This window comes from Hylobates moloch, unplaced genomic scaffold, assembly GCF_009828535.3.
Source record: "Hylobates moloch isolate HMO894 unplaced genomic scaffold, HMol_V3 SCAFFOLD_2, whole genome shotgun sequence".
Lineage (NCBI taxonomy): Eukaryota > Metazoa > Chordata > Mammalia > Primates > Hylobatidae > Hylobates > Hylobates moloch.
In genome coordinates, this window is record NW_026652277.1 from 34,233,814 (window position 1) to 34,254,082 (window position 20,269).

A 20,269-nucleotide genomic window follows, 5' to 3' on the forward strand; every position below is an offset into this window, starting at 1 on the left:
GCCTGTTTTAGCTCAGGCTGCTGTAAAAAAAATACTATAGACTGGGTGGCTTAAATAACAAACATTTCTTTCTCACAGTTCGCCAGGCTGGGAAGTCCAAGACCAATGTGGTGACAGATGCAGTTCCTGGCGAGGGCCCTCGGTTTGCAGCCGCCTTTTTGCTGTGTGCTGGCGTGGCAGAGAGAGAGGGAGGGTCCTGGTCTCTTCTTTTTCTTTTCTTTTCTTTTTTTGTTTTTGAGATGGAGTCTCTCTCTGTCGCCCAAGCTGGAGTGCAGTGGCGTCATCTTGGCTTACTGCAACCTCCGCCTCCCGGGTTTAAGCAGTTCTCCTGCTCAGTCTTCCGAATAGCTGGGTCTACCAGGTGCACACCTGGCTGATTTTTGTATTTTTAGTAGAGACGGGGTTTCACTGTGTTTGGCTAGGCTGGTCTCGAACTCCTGACCTCATGATCTGCCCGCCTCGGCCTCCCAAAGTGCTGGGATTACAGGTGTGAGCCACTGTGCCTGGCCTCTTCCTTTTCTTATAAAGACACTAATCCCATCATGGGGGTCCCACCCTCATGACATCTTCCAAACCTAATTACCTCCCAAAGGTCCCACCTCAAAATACCTCCACACTGGGGCTTAGGGTATCAGAATGTGAATTTGGGGGAGTCATGAACATTTAGTCCATAGCAGAGCCTCTATTAAATCTTTCAGCTTAAACTTTACACCTAGGCTGGAATGTTTCTAGGTATGTCTCCTGTCTTCTGAATGTAAATGAAAATATCTGGGAATGGCTGAGAACATGGGTGATTTCTGAAAGGCTGCGCTTTTGCATGTGGCTGTTTCCATGTTGATGGGGCAGTTGCTCCCATCAGAGTGTGTAGGGATAGTAGTTTCCCTGCCTGTGAGCAGTGCCACCTGATGGAACTTGGTACCGCTGGCCTCCCCAACAGCTACTTGATTGCAGGATTTTATGGAGACCTAAAAGATGACTGCCCCTCCTCCTCCTCTTCTCCTCAAAGGCAGGTCATGGCCACTTTTTAATCTGCAAAAAAAGGATTACTTGAGTTTCACTGATGACCTTTTTTGACAAGAAAAAATGGGAAGGAGCCATGCACCTTTGAAGCAGCTAGTCGTCTTTTATCCTTGTATCTCTTTGCCAGGCGTGAGCTAAGCTCCGTTACATCTCCCTGGACTGTTCAGGGCCTGACAAGCTTTCTTCTCATTCCTAGTCGTCACTCTGGCCTCTGCAGCAGTTCCTTAGATAGATGGATGTTTGGAGTTTTACAGAGTGGCGGAGCATCTTTGACAAGTTTTCACAGGGGCAGGTTCCTCTGTGGCCCTGTGGTCTCTATTTGGTCTTACTGTGTATACTGTTTAGAACCACATTTCTAACTCTCCAGGATCACCCCTCTCTGAGTAGCTGTATTTTCTTTGAAATGTCATTCCTTGTTACCCTTTCTCACTAGGGAAATCCTTCTCTATCTCTTACTCTAGGAAAACTGTTGTCAGTAGGATCTGGTTTATGGAGGGGTCGGTGAATCAAGAGCTAGTCTCATAAATCTCAAAGGGGTCCATCTGGCCCAGCTTTGAGTACACATTTCATAGGCCTGTCTCTCTCTCTTTCTTATCCAGCAGTTGGAAGGAATGTGCTTGTATATGCAAAAGCAGAAGAGTCCCAGACCTTGGGGTTTATTAATGCTATTTTTGTATTTCTTTTCTGTGTGGGTTGCGAGAAGAAGCTTGCCAGGTGGCACACAGAGGCTCCTCTGTGCTGGTGATGAAAAAAAAAAAACACAGACACTCCTGAAGTTTATTGGTGTGGAACCCTTCTGGAGTTTTGTTTGCCTTTTCGTTTCTGCGTGTGCATAGAAACCTCTTTCAAGAAGAAATAGTTACTCAGAACATATTCCTTTATTGCAGAAGCATGGGGAAGAAGCTGCTTAAATTCCAGAGACAGCTGAATGAATAAGGCACTAATGAGGAGAGGGAAGGCTGGCTGGTTTGTCTTTTTTTTTTTTTTTTTTTTTTTTGAGACGGAGCCTCGCTCTGTTGCCCAGGCTGTAGTGCAGTTTTGCAGTCTCGGCTCACTGCAAGCTCCGCCTCCCGGGTTCATGCCATCCTCCTGCCTCAGCCTCCCAAGTAGCTGGGACTATGTCCACCACCACGCCTGGCTAATTTTTTGTATTTTTAGTAGAGATAGGGTTTCACCATGTTAGCCAGGATGGTCTCGATCTCCTGACCTCGTGATCCACCCGTCTCGGCCTCCCAAAGTGCTGGGATTACAGGCATGAGCCACTGCACCCGGCCAGTTGGCTGGTTTTTCACATTCTTACTGAGACATACTGTGTTCATCAAACCACTGAACAGCCAGATCTAACGGGGATAAAACATAGTTCAGCCACTGGAAGGTCACTCCAGAGTGGTGACTGACAACCAGTGTGCCAGTCTGCCCCAGCAACAGAGGTATCCTTGCTCCTGGTTCCATGTGCCACCATCATGGCAACACCACTGCCGTCTTACCGCAGTCACTGACTCCTCCCTGCTCTCTTCTCTGCTGCACCACTTCTCAGTACCCTAAGCTTCCACCACTCGTGGCTTCTGCCTACTCCTGGCTTCAGCTTCCTCATGGCCTCCCCCTTCTGCCTTTTCTCTCCATGTCTTAGATTATTTCCAGTTCCCCCCAAAAGAAGATCTTATTGACAAGTTAGTGACTGTCACCTCTGTTAGGCATGATCATCAGGTGTGGCCATGGCTTTCCTTAGAGGGGGTCAGGCAGGGCAAGTACCCAGAGCAAAACAGTTTCTTCTCCAGTGCAGTTGGGTTAGACACTCCTCCTGGGTGCTTCTACAGTGTCTGGTGTCTTCTTCTTGTTCTAATAATTATATTATTAATATAATAGTGATAACAGTGATGATGGCATTATACTTTTCTTGAATTCTTATTATATTCGAAGCACTTCACATCGTGTTTGGATTTACTTGGATTGTTTCCATCATCCTCATAATAACCTTAGGGTGTAGAGTACCATTTTCACAGATATAGAAATTGAGGCTTAGGCAGATGAGATAATCTGCCTAAGATGACACAGGTAGTAAGTGCGATCTTAGGCAGGTTACTTCATCTGCCTAAGCCTCAATTTGGCTTAGGATTGGGATTCAAGACAAGCTAGTCTGTATTATAGTGTCTGTCTGTTTGTCTGTCTCCCCCATTGTCCAGGCTACCCCACTCTCTGAGTTTTGGATTTACTTGGATCCCAGGAGATATTGGAGGTGAGCCACATTGGCTTAAGTACAGTTCAGGATGGTTTGTTCAGGAGGAGGTTGACTGTGGAATTCTCTCTCTGCCCCACTCTAGAACAGGCTAGTCTAAGTGGCTGAAATATTAGAGTCTCCCTTGTATCACGATGGGTGCAAATGGATACATTGTTGCTTGTTGGCTCTCTAAACTTCTGTTATAATGCTATTGCCTCAGACATGGACCACTAATGTGTCTTATTTCTTCTTAGACATATACTGGTCTCTTTGCTAAGTTATGAGAGATGCCGTCTGGTACCTAGTGGATAATGGAAATCTCCTATTGCAGAATCATCTCTTAAAGGCTTCAAATGGATATGCCAGAGTTAGTTGTCCAAAAGCTAATTTGCAGAATGGCCAGTTTGTTGAATATATTTTTTTCGTTCAACTTTTTAAATTGACTGCTATTCATTTTGTCTTTACAGCAGCACTTTCTATTATGGTCAATTTGTTTTTTGCCTCTGCTGCCTGCTGCAACAACAGCTGTAGACTTTAGAGGCAAGAGAAGAGAAGATTAAGGATCCTAAGAAGAATATTGACATAGCATATAGTCTACATATGAAGAATTCTTATGAATATATTCATTTATATCAGTTCTTACTAATAAAATCTTCATGTATTAATAAGATATATGTAGAGGAATTCTTTCCACATAGCATTCTGAATCGATCATCTTGAATATATTTTTCTCATCACCTGCAGTCTTGGTCTCTGGCTCTCTCTCTCTCTCTCTCTCATTCTGAATCTTTCTCTTTCTGCTACTACTGTTCAGAATCTCACTTTCATATGTCAACTAAAACAGATGGAAATAACTATGTGTGGCCGGTTACTCTGCTTCTCACTCATTTATCCTCGTTCCAGTTAGATTCAGCTTCATGGGATATTTTCTGATGTTATCTGCAAAGTCTAGTACCCTTGACATCTTTAGCCCCCAGGGCTTGCTATGCTTGTAGGATTCAGGTAGGAGAAGGATGAGAACTTCCTATGGAATATAGATGCCAAGCTCTGTGTGTGCACTTCTGGCGTAAACAGGTACAGAAGAGAGTAGTCGAATAACATTTTGTATTTATTTATTTACTTATTTATGTTTTATTACTTTTTGAGATGTGATTTCACTCTGTTGCCCAGGCTGGAGTGCAGTGACGTGATCATAGCTCACTGCAGCATCCAACTCGTGGTCTCAAGTGATCTTTCTGCCTCAGCCTCCCAAGTAGCTAGGACTACAGGCACACACCAGTGCACCTGACTTATTTTTAAATTTTTTCTAGAGATGAGGGTCTTGTTTTATTGCCCAGGCTGGTGTCGAACTTCTGGTTTCAGGCAATCCTCCTACCTCGGCCTCCCAATGTATTGATTTTTTTCCGTGTTTGAGGTTTTAAAAGTTGTTGTTTACACTCAAGGGCTGAACATTCAAGTTTACATGCAGAATTGGAGGTTAAACCTTGTTATGCATTATTTGTCAGTAACATAGACAAATCACCTAAAAGTTCCATAAAAGTTCCACGGAACTGCTCATTTCATTGATGATGCTGAATTCATAGTGAGTTAACATGAATGAGACTGTTTACACTGGCTTAATTACTACGTTGACTTGAACTATCAGCCAGCTGGGGAAAATGACCATTTAGAACCTGGCACATCCCTTTGCTCCCTATACCCACATTTTTTCCCAGCTTCGGCCGCGTGTGTGTGTGCCTGTGTGTCTATATGCATGCCTGTGTGTGCATGTTTACCTGCATGGAGGACTGAAGCATAGTTTATTCAAAGATTTTGTGTTGTGCAGAACTTCGCAGATGCAAATGAAGACCCAAAGAGAACCAGCATAAGCAATCAAGGGAGTGTATCTAAGGCTCCTGGAGTGACACAGAGAGCTCTAGGGCAGGCCTCAGGAACCACTGGACCAGGGATTTATAATGCTGTCTGGATTTTCCCTCCCTACTCTTGTTCTTTGTTTCTTCCTGAGCGCTGGTTTTCTGCTTCCCACTGCAGTCTGACTTTCTCCACGTGGTAAGAAATATGACATGCTTCACAAGGCCCTGGAGTTTGGCATTTTAGAGTCTCAGCCACTAGAGAAAGGTGCCTGTTCTAAATCCTGGCACTTCAGGAAGGGAATCCAGGCTTCTCAGCCCTCACCAGGCCAGCGGGATTGTATGAGATCTTGGCGGCTCTGAGGCGGGGGCCTCAGGTTCCCAGAAGACTAGGTGTCTGCTGGTGATGTTCTTGCACATTCCTAAGGATTTACCGTGAATCTGAGTGCCTGTTTTAAATTACTTGGCAGACTTAACTGTAATCTTCGATTTTTTTTTTCTTACAGCTTCTTGTCAACTACAAGATTTAATTATAATTACTCTTCAGCAGGCATATACTAGCACTTCTTACTCATCTGTCAAATTGAGCTTAATGAAATTAAAAAGTCCAGAAAGAGACCCCATCTTTAGGACAACAGAAGATTGAACAGTCAGCTCCCCATTATTTTTGTAATCCAAATCACTGTTGTCAGGATTATGTTGCCCTTTTTTTTTTTTTTTTTTTTTAGACAGAGTCTTGCTCTGTCGCCAGGCTGGAGTGCAGTGGCTCAATCTCAGCTCAGCTCACTGCAACCTCTGCCTCCTGGGTTCAAGCGATTCTCCTGCCTCAGCCTTCCGAGTAGCTGGGACTATAGGCACGCACCACCACGCCCAGCTCATTTTTGTATTTTTAGTTGAGACAGGGTTTCACTGTGTTGGCCAGGATGGTCTCAATCTCTTGACCTCATGATCTGCCCACCTTGGCCTCCCAATCCCTCCGTGTAGTCAAAAGCAGTAAAACTGCTGCTCTTCAGCAAATGTTGGGAAATTGTGCACAGATGAAAGAATAAGTCTGTTTTTCTCTCCTGCTAGGTAAGTAAGCCTAATCCCAAGAGGAGAAAATACTGGCCATTGGGCATTACTTCCACATTCACTTCTTGTGTTTCAAGATTTGAGGTAGTGACGATGGTTAATAATATAATCTTGAAAAATGCTTTGTGGGTGTAAAGTGTTCTCACCACAAAAATGATAACTATGTGAGGTAATGCACATGCTAACTAGCCAGATTTAGTCATTCCACTATTTATACATACACGCACCTCAAAACATGGACATGTACAATACATATAATTTTTTTTTTTTTCCTGAAACAGAGGCTCGCTCTGTCGCCCAGGCTGGAGTGCAGTGGCACGGTATCGGCTCACTGCAAGCTCCGCCTCCCAGGTTCAGGCCATCCTCCTGCCTCAGCCTCCCGAGCAGCTGGAACTACAGGCGCGTGCCGCCACGCCCGGCTAATTTTTTGCATTTTTAGTAGAGGCGGGGTTTCACCCTGTTAGCCAGGATGGTCTCGATTTCCTGACCTCGTGATCTGCCCGCCTCGGCTTCCCAAAGTGCTGGGATTACAGGCGTGAGCCACCGCGCCCGGCCAATACATACAATTTTATGTCCATTTCAGTTTTTTAAAATTTTAAAATAATTTTAAATAAATAGATAAAGGATATATTCACCCAGGAAAAAAAAGATTTGAGTTAGTTTTCAACTGATAACTACGTGGGTATATTCTGAATCCATTAAAAATAAAGTTCTTGGTAGTCTTTCCTATGCTTTGTGGGAGATTAGTTCCCCCCAGCACTCTGCAGTATCTGTTTGCAGCTCTATCTTTGCCAGAATTTAGGATTAAATAAGTAGAGTCTGCAGTCCAGCTCAGCCCCCCAAATGATTGTTGTTTCCTTGGAAACAGTTGAAGGCCTCTCAATTAAAATTGCCTCTGAAGGCTGGAGAGAGTAAGTATTAAAATGAGTTTGTCTGAGAAGCCAATTTTCATCCTCCGAATTAAACCCAGAAGAGTGTGAATGATCTAGGAATCTCCTGACAGTTGGGATCATACTTCTTTGTCTTTGGGGGAGGGATTATTTTGATATTTCGGACATAGGTATGTTTGCTAGCTTGTTGCTTGCTTTGCCGAGTTGCTCAGATCATTGTCTTTGTTACCCACTGAGCTCTTTATGTACAACCGTGGATCATGGGCGAGGGTTTGGGAGCAATCTGATCTTTGTTCAGACTTGTGAGCTGCAACTAAAGAGCCCATTAAAAATGGATGAAATCATAGAACAGTCTTAAAGTTGAAAGGAATCTTAAAGGTCATTAAGGCCTGATTTCCCATCCACTTTGGGAATCTTTCCTAGAATGCTGTTGACAAAGGTTCACAGCATCAGCTCCCCTGTTGGGGAATCCCGTATTTCTCAGGGCAGCCTTCTTTTGGTGAGTGTTATAGCTCTATTCAGCTCGATTAGGATGAACCCTGGGCACTTAGCCCACGCAAGAACAGTGGCAAGCCTCTAGCCCGATTGGAAGCGGCAGTGGGCGCCTCGCTGTATCAGGAGCACAGCGGACACCATGCCAGACCCGGAGTGGTGGAAGTCAGCGGTGGCGTCTACAACGACGGCAATCAGCAGTGGTGGACGGCGAGTGAAAGCTCAGTTCGAACCAGAACAAACACAGACCAGAGAGTGTGCAGTTTCAAGATTTAATAGAGTGAAAACAGAGCTCCTGTACAACGGGAGGCGACCCAAAGGGGGTTGCCCACTCCCTGCTCGAATGCCTGAGTTTATATCCCCATCATTGTCCCTCCCCCTGTGCTCTCAGGCGATATGTGATTTGACTGTTTCTCTACCTCCTGCTTTAGCCTAATTTGTATTTTAGTGAGCCCTCTTTACTACCTAATTGGTTGGGTGTGAGCTGAGTAGTTTCAAGCCCCGTGTCTAAAAGTGGGTGTGGTCACCTTTCCCAGCTAGGCTTAGGAATTCTTAGTCCGCCTAGGAAATCCAGCTAGTCCTGTCTCTCAGTATTAGAAATGCCTCTTTATGATGGAACTGACATTTTTCTCTATCAATTCTGCTACTGCTACCTCTTCTTTCTGGTGCCAAGTTAACTGTGTCTTCTTCTCCCATAATTAAACTTAAAGTCTTTTAAGAATGTTTTCATGTATCCCCAAAGTCTTCTCTCTCTTCCCATGACTGACAAGATCCATAACATGAAAACTTCAGGTACTAACATCTGTGATTAAAGGCATTGTCAGGGGAGAGGCTGGTTTCCTAACAACCCTGGGCCTTTAGCACTGTTGCTTGGATTTTTTATTTTAAGTTTATTTTTGTAGAGAAAGGGTCTCACTATACTGCCCAGGCTGGTCTCAAACTCCTGGCCTCAAGCGATCCTCCCACTTCAGCCTCCCAAAGTGTTGGGATTACAGGTGTGAGCCACTCCACCCAGCCTGTTGCTTGGATTTTGTCCGACTTCTCTGGCAAGTTTTTTCTCAGTGTCATTTGTATAGGTGGAGAATTTGGTTTGAGCATTTCTGTGTTTTCCTTCAACCTTTTCCCCCGGAGTAAATATTCATAGTTCACTGCTTGGAAACCCAAGAAACAAAATTGGATCAAACCTTTGGTCTATGTAGACTTGTGAAGGGTGTGGTTGCCTTCTTTGATGTCACCTCAGAAGTTAATGAATCCACCCTCAATCCTAACTGCTTTAATAGCCTTTCATCCATTTGTCTGTGACATTAAACCTTAGACTTTTTAAAATTAGGTTTCAGTTTTACATTTTAAGAGTTCTTTATTCCCCATATGCATTCTGTTCTTAATATCCTATTATTGTTCGTAAGTTCACACCCCCCCAAAGGAAGAAACAGAAAAATAGAACAAACGAAATACACTTCTCCAAATGTTCCTACCTACAACCTTTAAATGGATTAAAACTTAAAACTCGTAAGTTCAGATGTTGATTAGTGCTGACTGGGAAGTACTGGGAAGTACTGGGAAGCAAGTGTGTAGCCCCTCCTTGGTACCGAAATAGACATTGTGTACTGGTTTCAAAGAAGCGATGCCGTCTTTCACCTTCAGCCGGTCACCAAACTGCTCTGAGTTCCATTTTCCTTGAGTATAAAATCAGATGATTGCTTCCTGTTCTTACAGGTTATTGGGAGTGCTTTGAAAACAATTTTTTTTTATTATTATTAAGGCTTTACAGCAAACTATACTGTGATGCTCTGGAGGTATTTTGATTTGAGAGTACAAAACAACTTCAATAAAATTAAAATATTGGTGATATTGGCTGTTTAAGGCCCAGGGTCTGTTTGGTGTTCTTGTGGCAGAAGAATAAGAGTTGAAAGTGAGGAAGTAACCTTTGATTTGTAAATCATTTAAATTTCAACTCAAAGGAAAGGGGTAAGAAATACCCCAACAGCAAGCCGCAGAACAGCCACCAGAGCAAACCACACAAGGCTTTTGGGATCTCAGCCTAATAAAGGTCTCCTAAGGAGCTCAAGAGTAGATCCTGAGGTACGATTTTTTTCTTGGAAAAAAAAAAAAACAAAACTTGTAGGTGTTTGTAGCCGGGACCAGGTGCTGTGTTAATTTTCAGCTTCTAGCTCGACCCTATTTCCTGAGAAATGCCAAGGGCTTTGCAATAGGCATTTGTCTAACTTCTGCGTGAACTGGGTCTTATAGAAGATGACCTCCCCCCTCTCTGGGGGTCAGGGTGTGTGTGTGTGTTTTTATACATCTGTCTTTTTTTGTTTGTTTGTTTTTACTGAAGACCACTTATATTTGCAGACATTGAAACCAAAGGTGGTAACACCACATCTTCTCCATACAGGGTCTAATGACAGTTTCTTGGGCTCTTCTTTTCTTTTTTCTTTTTTTTTCCCTACATATAGTTTTCCCAAAAATATGAACACATTTAGATGTTGGAAAAAAAGCAGTTTCCCTCCCTCCTTCCCTCCATCCCCCCTCCCTCCTTCCCTCCATCCCCCCTCCCTCCTTCCCTCCATCCCCCCTCCCTCCCTCCCTTCCTCCCTCCCTTCCTCCCTCCCTTCCTCCCTCCCTTCCTCCTTCCCTTCCTCCCTTCCCCCTTCCCCCTTCCTCCCTTCCTCCCTTCTCTTTGTTTCTCTCTTTTCTCTTTCTCTCTCTCTTTCTTTCTCACTCTTTCTTTCTCTTTCTCTCTCTCTGTCTCCTCTCTTGAGTATTAATCACATACCTGATAATCAGATGCCCTCTGAAGGTTTTCTCTGGGAGGGGAAAGGACAAATGCGATAATCTTTACATGTTGGAAAACTGACTCCACATCCCGGTGCCTTGTTCTGTGTTCTTTTCTGCTCCCAGGGAGTTCTGTCCAACATCTCTTCCATCACCGATCTCGGCGGCTTTGACCCAGTTTGGCTCTTCCTTGTGGTGGGAGGAGTGATGTTCATTTTGGGATTTGCAGGGTGCATTGGAGCGCTACGGGAAAACACTTTCCTTCTCAAGTTTGTAAGTATTCCACTCTCTACTCTCAGATTGAGAGCCAAAACTTTACCTTCCATCAGGAGGTCACCCTATCTACAGGCAAGACAGTGAGCTGTACCAAAGGCACTGGCAAAAGTAGGGCCCAGGTCATTATTTTCTTTTGAGAGAGCTCTCTAGCCCTGATTCCCAGTTGTGCTTCCTTAATAAGTACACCGCCACCCCCACCGCCCCACCGTGCCATCCATGGAGGTTTTGTGCATATATATCACAGACTTGGATTCCATTCCCTAAGATATCTTTAGGACTAAGGTATGTGTGTATGTATGTGTGTATATATATATATATTCTTCTAAGTGATTCCTTCCCACTGTTTTGATGCACATAGTAAGTGGGGAGCTGTGCAGGCCGTTGGTTTGGAGAAACCAGGCAAAAGCACAGTGACTGCACCCGTTAACTCGTCATTTAGTAGTTGCAGTGAGCTGAGATCACGCCATTGCACTCCAGCCTGGGCAACAAGAGCAAAACTCCATCTCAAAAAAAAAAAAAAGTTGCCTCCTTAGAACATAAATCATTGTAATTGGAACTTTGGAAGTAATAAGGTAACTAGAATGATGAATAAAGCACAGTTGGGGAGTTTCAAAAAAAAAAAAAAAAAAGCACAGTGACTGTGGCCTGTCCAGATTAAATCTGTTAAGCAGTAGGTTTTGCCAAATATGGAGAAACAGTAAAAGGTAAAGCTTCTTTGTCCTTAGCTGGTACAAAGTTCTCCTTTGTAATTTTTAGATGTGGTGTGGTTGGTGTAATCACTGTCTGAGTGAATGTAGAGGAGAGGTTTCACCAGGGGGTTCATTGGTATTTAAAATTAAAATAGAGAATGAAAAGTGAAAGCCTTTGCGTTGGAGACTCCTTTCAAAGGAGAAGAAAATGGCATGTGCCATTTATGTATCTTATATAGGGTTGTTGAATGTAGCCAAATGTGCCTGTCAGCATGGAGCTTGGCACTCTGGTGGGCGTCTGAATCATAGCTCTCTATACAAAGCATACATTCCCCTAAGAACAGAGAAAGGATCCAAAGCACCCATCTTCATTTGCTGAGGAAGGATGGTGGAGATTTCTAGAGAACAGTTGTAGTGTAATATTTCCTGTTACCACAGTTATTCCCAACTTTTATTGACACATCATCATCCAGGGACATTTTAATTTAAAAAAAAAAAAAAAAGCATATCCAAGAAGTAGCCCAATAGTCATGTAATGTGTGATTCTCTTCCCCAGCATTTCTGCCACATCATCCTCCGGTGTCTTTTCTTAAACACCCCTGAGAAGAGGGTACACGCTGTGCCCCACCCAGGGCAGCCCATTTCTGAGCACCTCTGGCTCGGAGAAGGTTTTGGAGGCTATTTAACCTGAAGATTAGCATGACTTATTCTTTTTTTTTTTTTTTTTGAGACAGAGTCTGGCTCTGTCCCCCAGGATGGAGTGCAGTGGCACCATCTCAGCTCACTGCAAGCTCCGCCTCCCAGGTTCACGCGATTCTCCTGCCTCAGCCTCCCAAGTAGCTGGGACTACAGGTGCCCGCCACCACGCCCTGCTAATTTTTTTTTTGTATTTTTAGTAGAGACAGGGTTTCACTATGTTGGCCAGGATGGTCTCGAACTCCTGACCTCGTGATCTGCCCACCTTGGCCTCCCAAAATGCTAGGATTACAGGCTTGAGCCACCGTGCCCGGCCAGCATGACTTATTCTAACAAGGAAAACCGAGGGGTACCTGGTCTTACAGATAAGTTCACAAGCAGCTGGTTCTCTCTTGTGGATACATGGGACCACAGTGGCTGTAGCTAGTTTCCTAAGACTCCATCTGCCTTATCTGCCAGATCCCTCCTTTGCTACACACACACACGCACACACACACACACAGAGTCTCTCTCTCTCTCTGTCTCTGTCTCTCTCTCTCTCCCTCCCTCTCTCATACACACACAACCGAATGCTTCATTCTTCACCTAGTCAGAAACCTGCGGAGCCCCCAGGAGAGCTCTGTCCCTGATCTCCACCTGCCAACCTACCAGTCTTCTTGGCATGAGGCATCTCAGTGCTCCAGTGCTCAGCTCACCTTGCCAGCTTTCCTGTAGCCTGATTGGGTCCTGGTCATACTCATCTGTTGCCACTATTTTAGCAGTTTCGGCCTCCATGCCCCAAAATGTGGGATCCTTTTCTTTTTTTTTTTTTTAGATGAAGTTTCACTCTTGTTGCCCAGGCTGGAGTGCAATGGTGTGATCTTGGCTCACTGCAACGTCTGCCTCCTGGATTCAAGCGATTCTCCTGCCTCAGCCTCCCGAGTAGCTGGGATTACAGGAGCCTATCACCATGCCTAGCTGATTTTTTTATTTTTAGTAGAGATGGGGTTTCACCATGTTGGCCAGGCTGGTCTCAAACTGCTGACCTCAGGTGATCTACCCTCCTCGGCCTTCCAAAGTGCTGGGATTACAGGTGTGAGCCACCACGCCTGGCTGGGATCCTCTGAATTGTATTTTTTTTTTTTTTTTTTTAGTAGAGATGGGGTTTCACCATGCTGGCCAGGCTGGTCTTGAACTCCGGACCTCAAGTGATCCACCTGGCTCAGCCTCCCAGAGTGCTGGGATTACAGGCATGAGCCACTGCACCTGCTCAGTCCCCTTGTGATTTACTTTAATATAGTTTCATTTATAGTGGTGGCCCCTTTAATATAGTTTATCATTCCTTATAGTTGAAGAGTCCAGTGTTAACTGAATAGGCAGAAAACTACACATTTCTCTAAATCAGCACCTTAATTTATAAAGTCTCATGTTGGAAATGAAGAGAATTGCGTTGTTTCTTGGCTTTTAAGACTTGGAAAATATCTTAAATGGCCTCTCTCCATTTAGGACAAACAATAAAAACTGGCCTGGAATAATCTTCGAACAGGAGGTATGAGATAAGTAGTAAGTAAACGTCCACAGGACTCCAAATAACTCTAAAGATCTGATGCCCCTGGGAGAATTGTTGAGGGAAAAATCTAGGAACTAAGATACTGCAAAATGGAAATAGACCTTCTTGGTTGACCGAGGCTCTAGGATGAAGCCTGTGAGTCAGTCTCTGCACCTTTGGAAATAGAGGAAATTAGCTCAACAGGGCCTGGGGCATGTAGGTATCCGCCAAATATTTTATATGAATTGAATTTGGACTCAATTTTTGGTATTGTATATTATGTAACATGAAGAGAAAATTTACCAGGGGAACTGGAAAATGCACTTAACCTTTATGGAGATGAGAACAAAAACTGAATTAAAATCTTTCCCTGACTTGGTGTTTCCTGTGTATGTCACGCATGCTAGCTATAATTTTGTCATTTCTGTACTATGATAATTCATAATTCATATTTACATGCTTAAGGTGGGGCCTAATACAGGGCAGGGAGTTATTTACACTGTAGGGTAGGCATTGAGCAGAAGTGGTGTGATATTTTTTCTGTTCATTTTTCTAGATTGGGGAAAGTTTAAATTGAAATTATTGGCATCACTGATGATAATTAAGAACCGTTTAAATTCCATTTCTGGCGAATTCATGAAGGATATATAACCAGGAACTCTAGGGAAACCTGAAGGGCTGAGCTGGAGGGTCTAGAATTGGGGCCTTAACCTGGGAGTCCAAAAACTTTGCCAAACACTTATTTCCACCTTCCACCCCTCCTCCCGTGCCCACCCTCACAGAGCAGTACTTGGCACCCTAGACAAATACTGCCAGATCTACAGACATCTAACGTCTGCAGATACCCACTCCCTGCCTAGTCTCCCTAAATCACATAAGACTGGGACATCTTTGAAGGCAAGGGGTATGTTCTTACTCATCCTTGTTTCTGCAAAGCCCAGCTACCTCAGGGCCTGACCCATTGTGGGTCATTCAGTAGATGTTTGCTGAATGAATAAACGCTTTTTGTCTTTTGTTCTTTTAATGAGTAACTGTTGTTTCCTTTGCACCCCTCCCCAGTACATTTTTATCTTGGCTGGCAGCTCCTTGTCTGCTTGCTGAAGATAGAACCGCAGACCACATGAGCACCCCCTGCCTCCTCAGCTGCTCACTGTTCTGCACGTAGCCTTCAGGACCTCTGCCCAGCAGTTGTGGCCCCATGTCACCCTCTCTGCTGTTGTCACCAGAAATTTACTCACAGTGTACCCTCTGGTCCTTCACAACTCATTTGTCTTAATCTGTTTCAACAACAAAGTTTGAGAAGGTTAAGAATACAGGATGGTAGGAGGTGGAAAAAACAGTGGGCGTGAGCAGTAAGTCGATATGACTAAGCTGAGACTCTTCTGAGTCTTCTAGATGGAAGGGGAATTTCTCCAGAGTTACGGGCAGTTAACCACATTGCCTCATGGTCTTGAGCCCCTCTTTTAAAACCCTTGTTGTCTACATTAAGCGGAAGTCTCCCCTTGGCTGCATTTTGATGTCACTTAAAATGTCACTGGGGCCCATGCTTCCTAGAGGAAGGCAAGCACAGCCAGCATTCCCAAGAAAGCCCTCAACTCAGGGGTTTCATTTTGTTTTTATGATGGGAAATAACTTTCATTTCACAGTCACTGCCCACCCCACTACTTCCTCTTTGACCCCTTCATCTAAGATGAACACATCTGTTATTTTACCCTGTATAGCAGGTGCAAAAGAGAATTAAAATGGTGTCTGAATCCATAAAAGGAATATATTGCATAGAGAATCAAGGCCACAGTAACAAATGACAGGCAATCTTAAAATATTGGAATAATCTATCTTTCAAGTTACAGAAGCTTACTAGAGATAGGGGCAGGTCATTGTTACAAGCATCTGGCAGTACATTAATCATGAGAAATTAATTAGGCCTTAATGTGGGTCTAATGAGAAATTCTTATTATCCATGTTTGCTTATGGGCTTTGTTGGTTAATTATCAAATGGAACACTAGAGACCCTAAAATGTGATTATGAAATGATTTTTAAAAGTCCTTTCTTGGAGTGTAATATTCTATTAATGAATCAGCAGAAACTGAAGATTATCTGCTTTGGAGATGTGTAACAATCCAATGTAATTACAAACCTGTTTAGAGAGGAACCATTTAGCTATATATGATCAAAATAGCCCTTTTAACTGTTCTCTGTGTATATGTCCTTTGTCTTAGTTTTCTGTGTTCCTGGGAATTATTTTCTTCCTGGAGCTCACTGCCGGAGTTCTAGCATTTGTTTTCAAAGACTGGATCAAAGACCAGCTGTATTTCTTTATAAACAACAACATCAGAGCATATCGGGATGACATTGATTTGCAAAACCTCATAGACTTCACCCAGGAATATGTAAGTTTAAAGTGGTTTGTTTTCAAGTTAAAAGTTCTCTGAACAATGACCCCGGTGAATATCCCTCCTGGTTTCTGCATCTGCCAGCTGGAAACTACCTGACTATTCTGCATGGGTGTTTGTTTGTTTGTTTATTATTTTCCGACTTGCTCTGTGACTTACAGGATTTGTATTCTAAATGGAAATGTCCTATTTTCACTTGTTTCAACTTCTGTTAAGTTAGAGGAACAAAGAAGAAAACACTTGAGCAAAAAGTTCTGATCATGGCTGTCCTTTCCTGTTTGCATTTGAGGAACATTTTTTTGCTCCAGGTTTAAAGTTTTATTTGGTTATTAAATATGGATTCTTTCTTATCCCTTGTCCCCTTTTTTGGTATTCCTTGATATTTCACAGCTCATAATAATCTACTTATCAACAGAATAATTTGCCACAAAGTTCCTAAAATGTGCCTATCCAAATACTATTATTGCACGTGCAGTTAAAAGCAAAAGCTTAGAAACTCCTAAGTCCTAGTGGCTTCTAACAAGTGAAGAATCTGCGCGGTGGAATCCAGGCCACTCCCTCCGATCCCTGAGCATTGGAGTCCAGGCCACTCCCTCCGGTCTCTGAGCATGCCTGTGAAATGGCTCTTTCAGTGCCAGCAAAGCAGCAGATGTCCCGTTTCACTCAGAATGCAAGGGACCAAAAGACACAGGTCTAGTGCCAAAATCTGATAAGGGACCCTGGTCTCACAGGACCTTGACCTATTTCCCCAATAGTAAAATGGAAATAATATTAGCTACTGTCTAACTCACAGGGATATTATGACACTAATGAGACATACATGTTTTTATATTAGGCTAAGGCATTAGGGTTCCTACAAACTTGCAGGTCTTTATATACCTGCACTGAAAAGTCGGGTAGGCTGAGCTTGGACTTAGACAGCGGTGTCTGTGGCATTCATGTATATGGCAGGACCAGAGGGCAAGCAGAAGCCCAGTGAACGGTAGCCTTCTTGAGGTTGGACAGTTTTCTGCCTGTGATGAAGAGAGGCAGCAGCCATGTCGACACTCGTTATGAGGGAGGCCACCCCCTTCCTTAGGCACTCAGGACTAAGCTGGGTTATGTGGTTTTGTTCAGTGGCAGCAACATTTCGTCCTGGAGTAAGCTGTACCTTAAGTGGGAAATTAAGCCCTGATTCATGTCCTCAGCTGACTTCACTGTTTTATTAGGTCCTAATGGGTGCAGGCATTATTCCTGACTGGTTTGCATGACACATTGATGGAGCTTTGTGGACACACCTCGAAATGCACGACCCAAGCTCTGGAAGGACCATGTTGTCTTGGAGTGCTGTGTGCCTTATATGGAAATACTACAGTTTCATGTGATTTTCTTTTCACATCATGGAATGTAATGTTTAGAAATAGCTATTGGAAAGTCTTCAAATGGTTGAGGCTTGATATTTATTTAACTCAGAGAAGGAGAGAAAGTGCATCCCAGCGAAGTGAGGAAGGGACTTATGTGGTAGCTTTTGACTCAAGCCCCATTTAAGAACCACTGAATTTAACTGCTTGTTTTATTATATTTTAATTGGAAGACTGACTTTTTAAACTTGAAAATGTAAAACACATGCACTTGTTTTTAAACAAATTCAGAGTAGAAACAGATATGATGAAAAGTTAACCTCTAAAATTTTTGGTGGTGATGGATGTATCAACTATATATCCATTGATTGTGGTGATGTTTTTGTGACATATACAGATGTCAAAATTTATCAAATTGTATACTTTAAAATGTGCAATTTATTGTATGTCAGTTATACCTCCATTATTGGCGGGATCTGGCCAGCAGCCTGCAATGCAACAGGGCTCTCTCTGTTCCCAGGCATATCGGCAGGTCGAGAAATAATAGACACATACAAGATAGTGAAAGCTGGGTCCAGGGGGGTCACCGCCTTCTGATCCAGCAGTGCCAACAATGCACTGGATATACCAGAATTTATTATTAAGTTTAGTGAGGGTGGGGGTAGGTTAGTGAGGGATTTAGGATCATTTGATTATGAGGTGAGATGGGCACATGGGTATGAAGTAATTCTTTAACATAACATCTGTATGCAGAAGTACAGTATACAGGGATAAGAATTTATAATATAGTGTGTGCATCAGTAATTTCTAACAGAGCCTTAAAACAGAAACACAGTCTTTCCATAACCTATGATTAGCAAGATATTAATCAGCAATAACAGTTGCAACAAAAGCCGGTTACAAACAATCCATAGAAATGGGATTGAAGCTAGACAACCAGTTAGACCAGAAATTCTCAGAAGGGAGTATGCCTTAACCCTAAAGAGATCTAGAAGAGCCATGGCAAGATGAGGGCGTTTATAGCCCTATCTTATCCGTATGGACAGGTGCCCCCCATGCATCCGTTTATAGGCTCTCCACAAGGGTCACATTCTATTCCCAGAGCTGTGAACATCTGCTTTTCTGGGATAGGAATCTTGGTGATGTGAAACCTCCCTGACTGCACATCCATTCATAGGCTCCCTGCAGGGGGAAGCACATCATGTGCTGTTGGCTCATTCTGGCAGTCCAACCTGGCATTGTCTTTACACAATTCTGCATGCAATGTTGTATTTACAATAATCAGGAGCATTTCATCTTTTATTCTGTAGCAATAGTTTCAGGGGGTCTCCCTGCACTCCATAAAACAAAACAGATCTTTAAAAAACTATTAGAATGTAGAGATCAAAACTTTGAAAAAGTAAGCCTATAGGTAGCCCACCCATAACCCCAGTTGCCTCCTTCAGTCACTACCACTGTTGTTTGTGTCTTATTTACCCTTCTAGAATGTTCTTGTTTCTCCTTCTAGAATGACGTGCCCAAGCCAAACAGATCTTGTTCTAACTGAGCCCTGCTGTACAGCTGCTCTGCCCTTCTTCCACCTAACACCACAGGTCTCATCAGTTGTTTAAATCACGTGCCAACACATCCCTACAAACCTTCAGCCCTAATTAATTTGGAAGATTTTATATGGGCCATTTAGGTTCAGTTTGGCTTAAAAATAAAGTCTGGGACAGAAAAGAAGGTCAGAGCTGGCAGAAGCTGGGTGTCGTTCGGCAGATGTGAGTGTAGGCGCCTGCTTGCCTCCAAGTTGGGATGTTCTAATTCTTTCCTGTTTGCTCTAGTGGCAGTGCTGTGGGGCTTTTGGAGCTGATGATTGGAACCTAAATATTTACTTCAATTGCACAGATTCCAATGCAAGTCGAGAGCGATGTGGCGTTCCATTCTCCTGCTGCACTAAAGATCCCGCAGTAAGTGAATGCCAGCGAACTATTGGCCTACTCTGTACATCATGCCGAGAGTGTGCACGGGACGAGCAGAGTGATTTTTTGGTTGAAACCTCTTCTTACCTGGTTACTCCTATTTGTAGCTCCTGTAGGGGGTATAGTGCTCAAATCTTCCTAGTAGGAGTAATAATTGCTGGCATTAATTTAGCAGTGTGTGCTGGTTCCTATTCTAAGCCTTTATGTGCGTTGGCTCATTTAAGTTGGGCACATTCCTACTGGCAGATACCACCATTACCCTCCCTTTTCAGGGGAAGAAATCAAGGCACATGAGGTGTAAGTGACTTTCCCAAGCTTGCACTGCTAGCAGGCAATGGAGTGGAATATGAGACTCAGGCAACCTGCCTGTATCATCTGTTAGCCTTTCTTTATGGGAAGGGCAGTCTCATATGAGAGCTCTCTGCATTGGTTTGGGGTTAGTAACCCTTTTCTTTTTGGCTTAGTTCTAGGGGAACTATTAGGAGTAGGAGGGAGAGTTCGAGACAAGATAGGGCTGGACTGCTGTGTAGGAAGACCACAGCTACCCAGACTCCTGAATGTCATCATGACTATAGTCATGCAGTTTGCATTTTATTATAAAAAAGAATAAAATATAAAATCTATTTATAAATCACTCACTTTTGCCACAGGTTTGATTATATTTTGGGTCAAATCATGCCTGATATATAGAATGACTTAAAATGCAATTCTTAAGCCAGGCATAGTAGTTCACACCTGTAATCCCAGCACTTTGGCAGGCTGAGGTGGGAGGATCTCTTGAGCCCAGCAGTTAAAGACCAGCCTGAGCAACATAGTGAGACCCCATCTCTACAAAAAAATTTAAAAATTAGCCATGTGTGGTGGCACACACCTGTGGTCCATCTACTCTGGAGGCTGAAACAGGAGGATCACTTGAGCCCAGGAGTTTGAGGCTGCAGTGAGCCATGATCATGCCACTGCCCTCCATCCTGGTGACAGAGTGAGACCACATTTCTTTAAAAAAAAAAAAAAAAAAAAAGGCAACTCTCTAGTGTTAGAATGACAAACATGAGAGGTTATTCCACAC

The 20,269-nt window shown here is 43.5% G+C and overlaps 1 protein-coding gene across 2 annotated transcripts in view; it reads left to right on the forward strand.

Moving 5' to 3' along the window:
• TSPAN5 (tetraspanin 5) overlaps positions 1-20,269 on the forward strand; it is a 179,619-nt gene that overhangs the window by 152,409 nt on the left and 6,941 nt on the right. Inside the window, exons 3-5 of one of the 2 annotated variants that reach the window (XM_032136212.2) lie at positions 10,446-10,592; positions 15,729-15,899; positions 19,066-19,191. In XM_032136212.2, coding sequence (XP_031992103.1) covers positions 10,446-10,592; positions 15,729-15,899; positions 19,066-19,191 — 444 coding nt within the window. The remainder of the gene's footprint in view (positions 1-10,445; positions 10,593-15,728; positions 15,900-19,065; positions 19,192-20,269) is intronic. The other variant, XM_032136291.2, reaches the window with a different exon arrangement.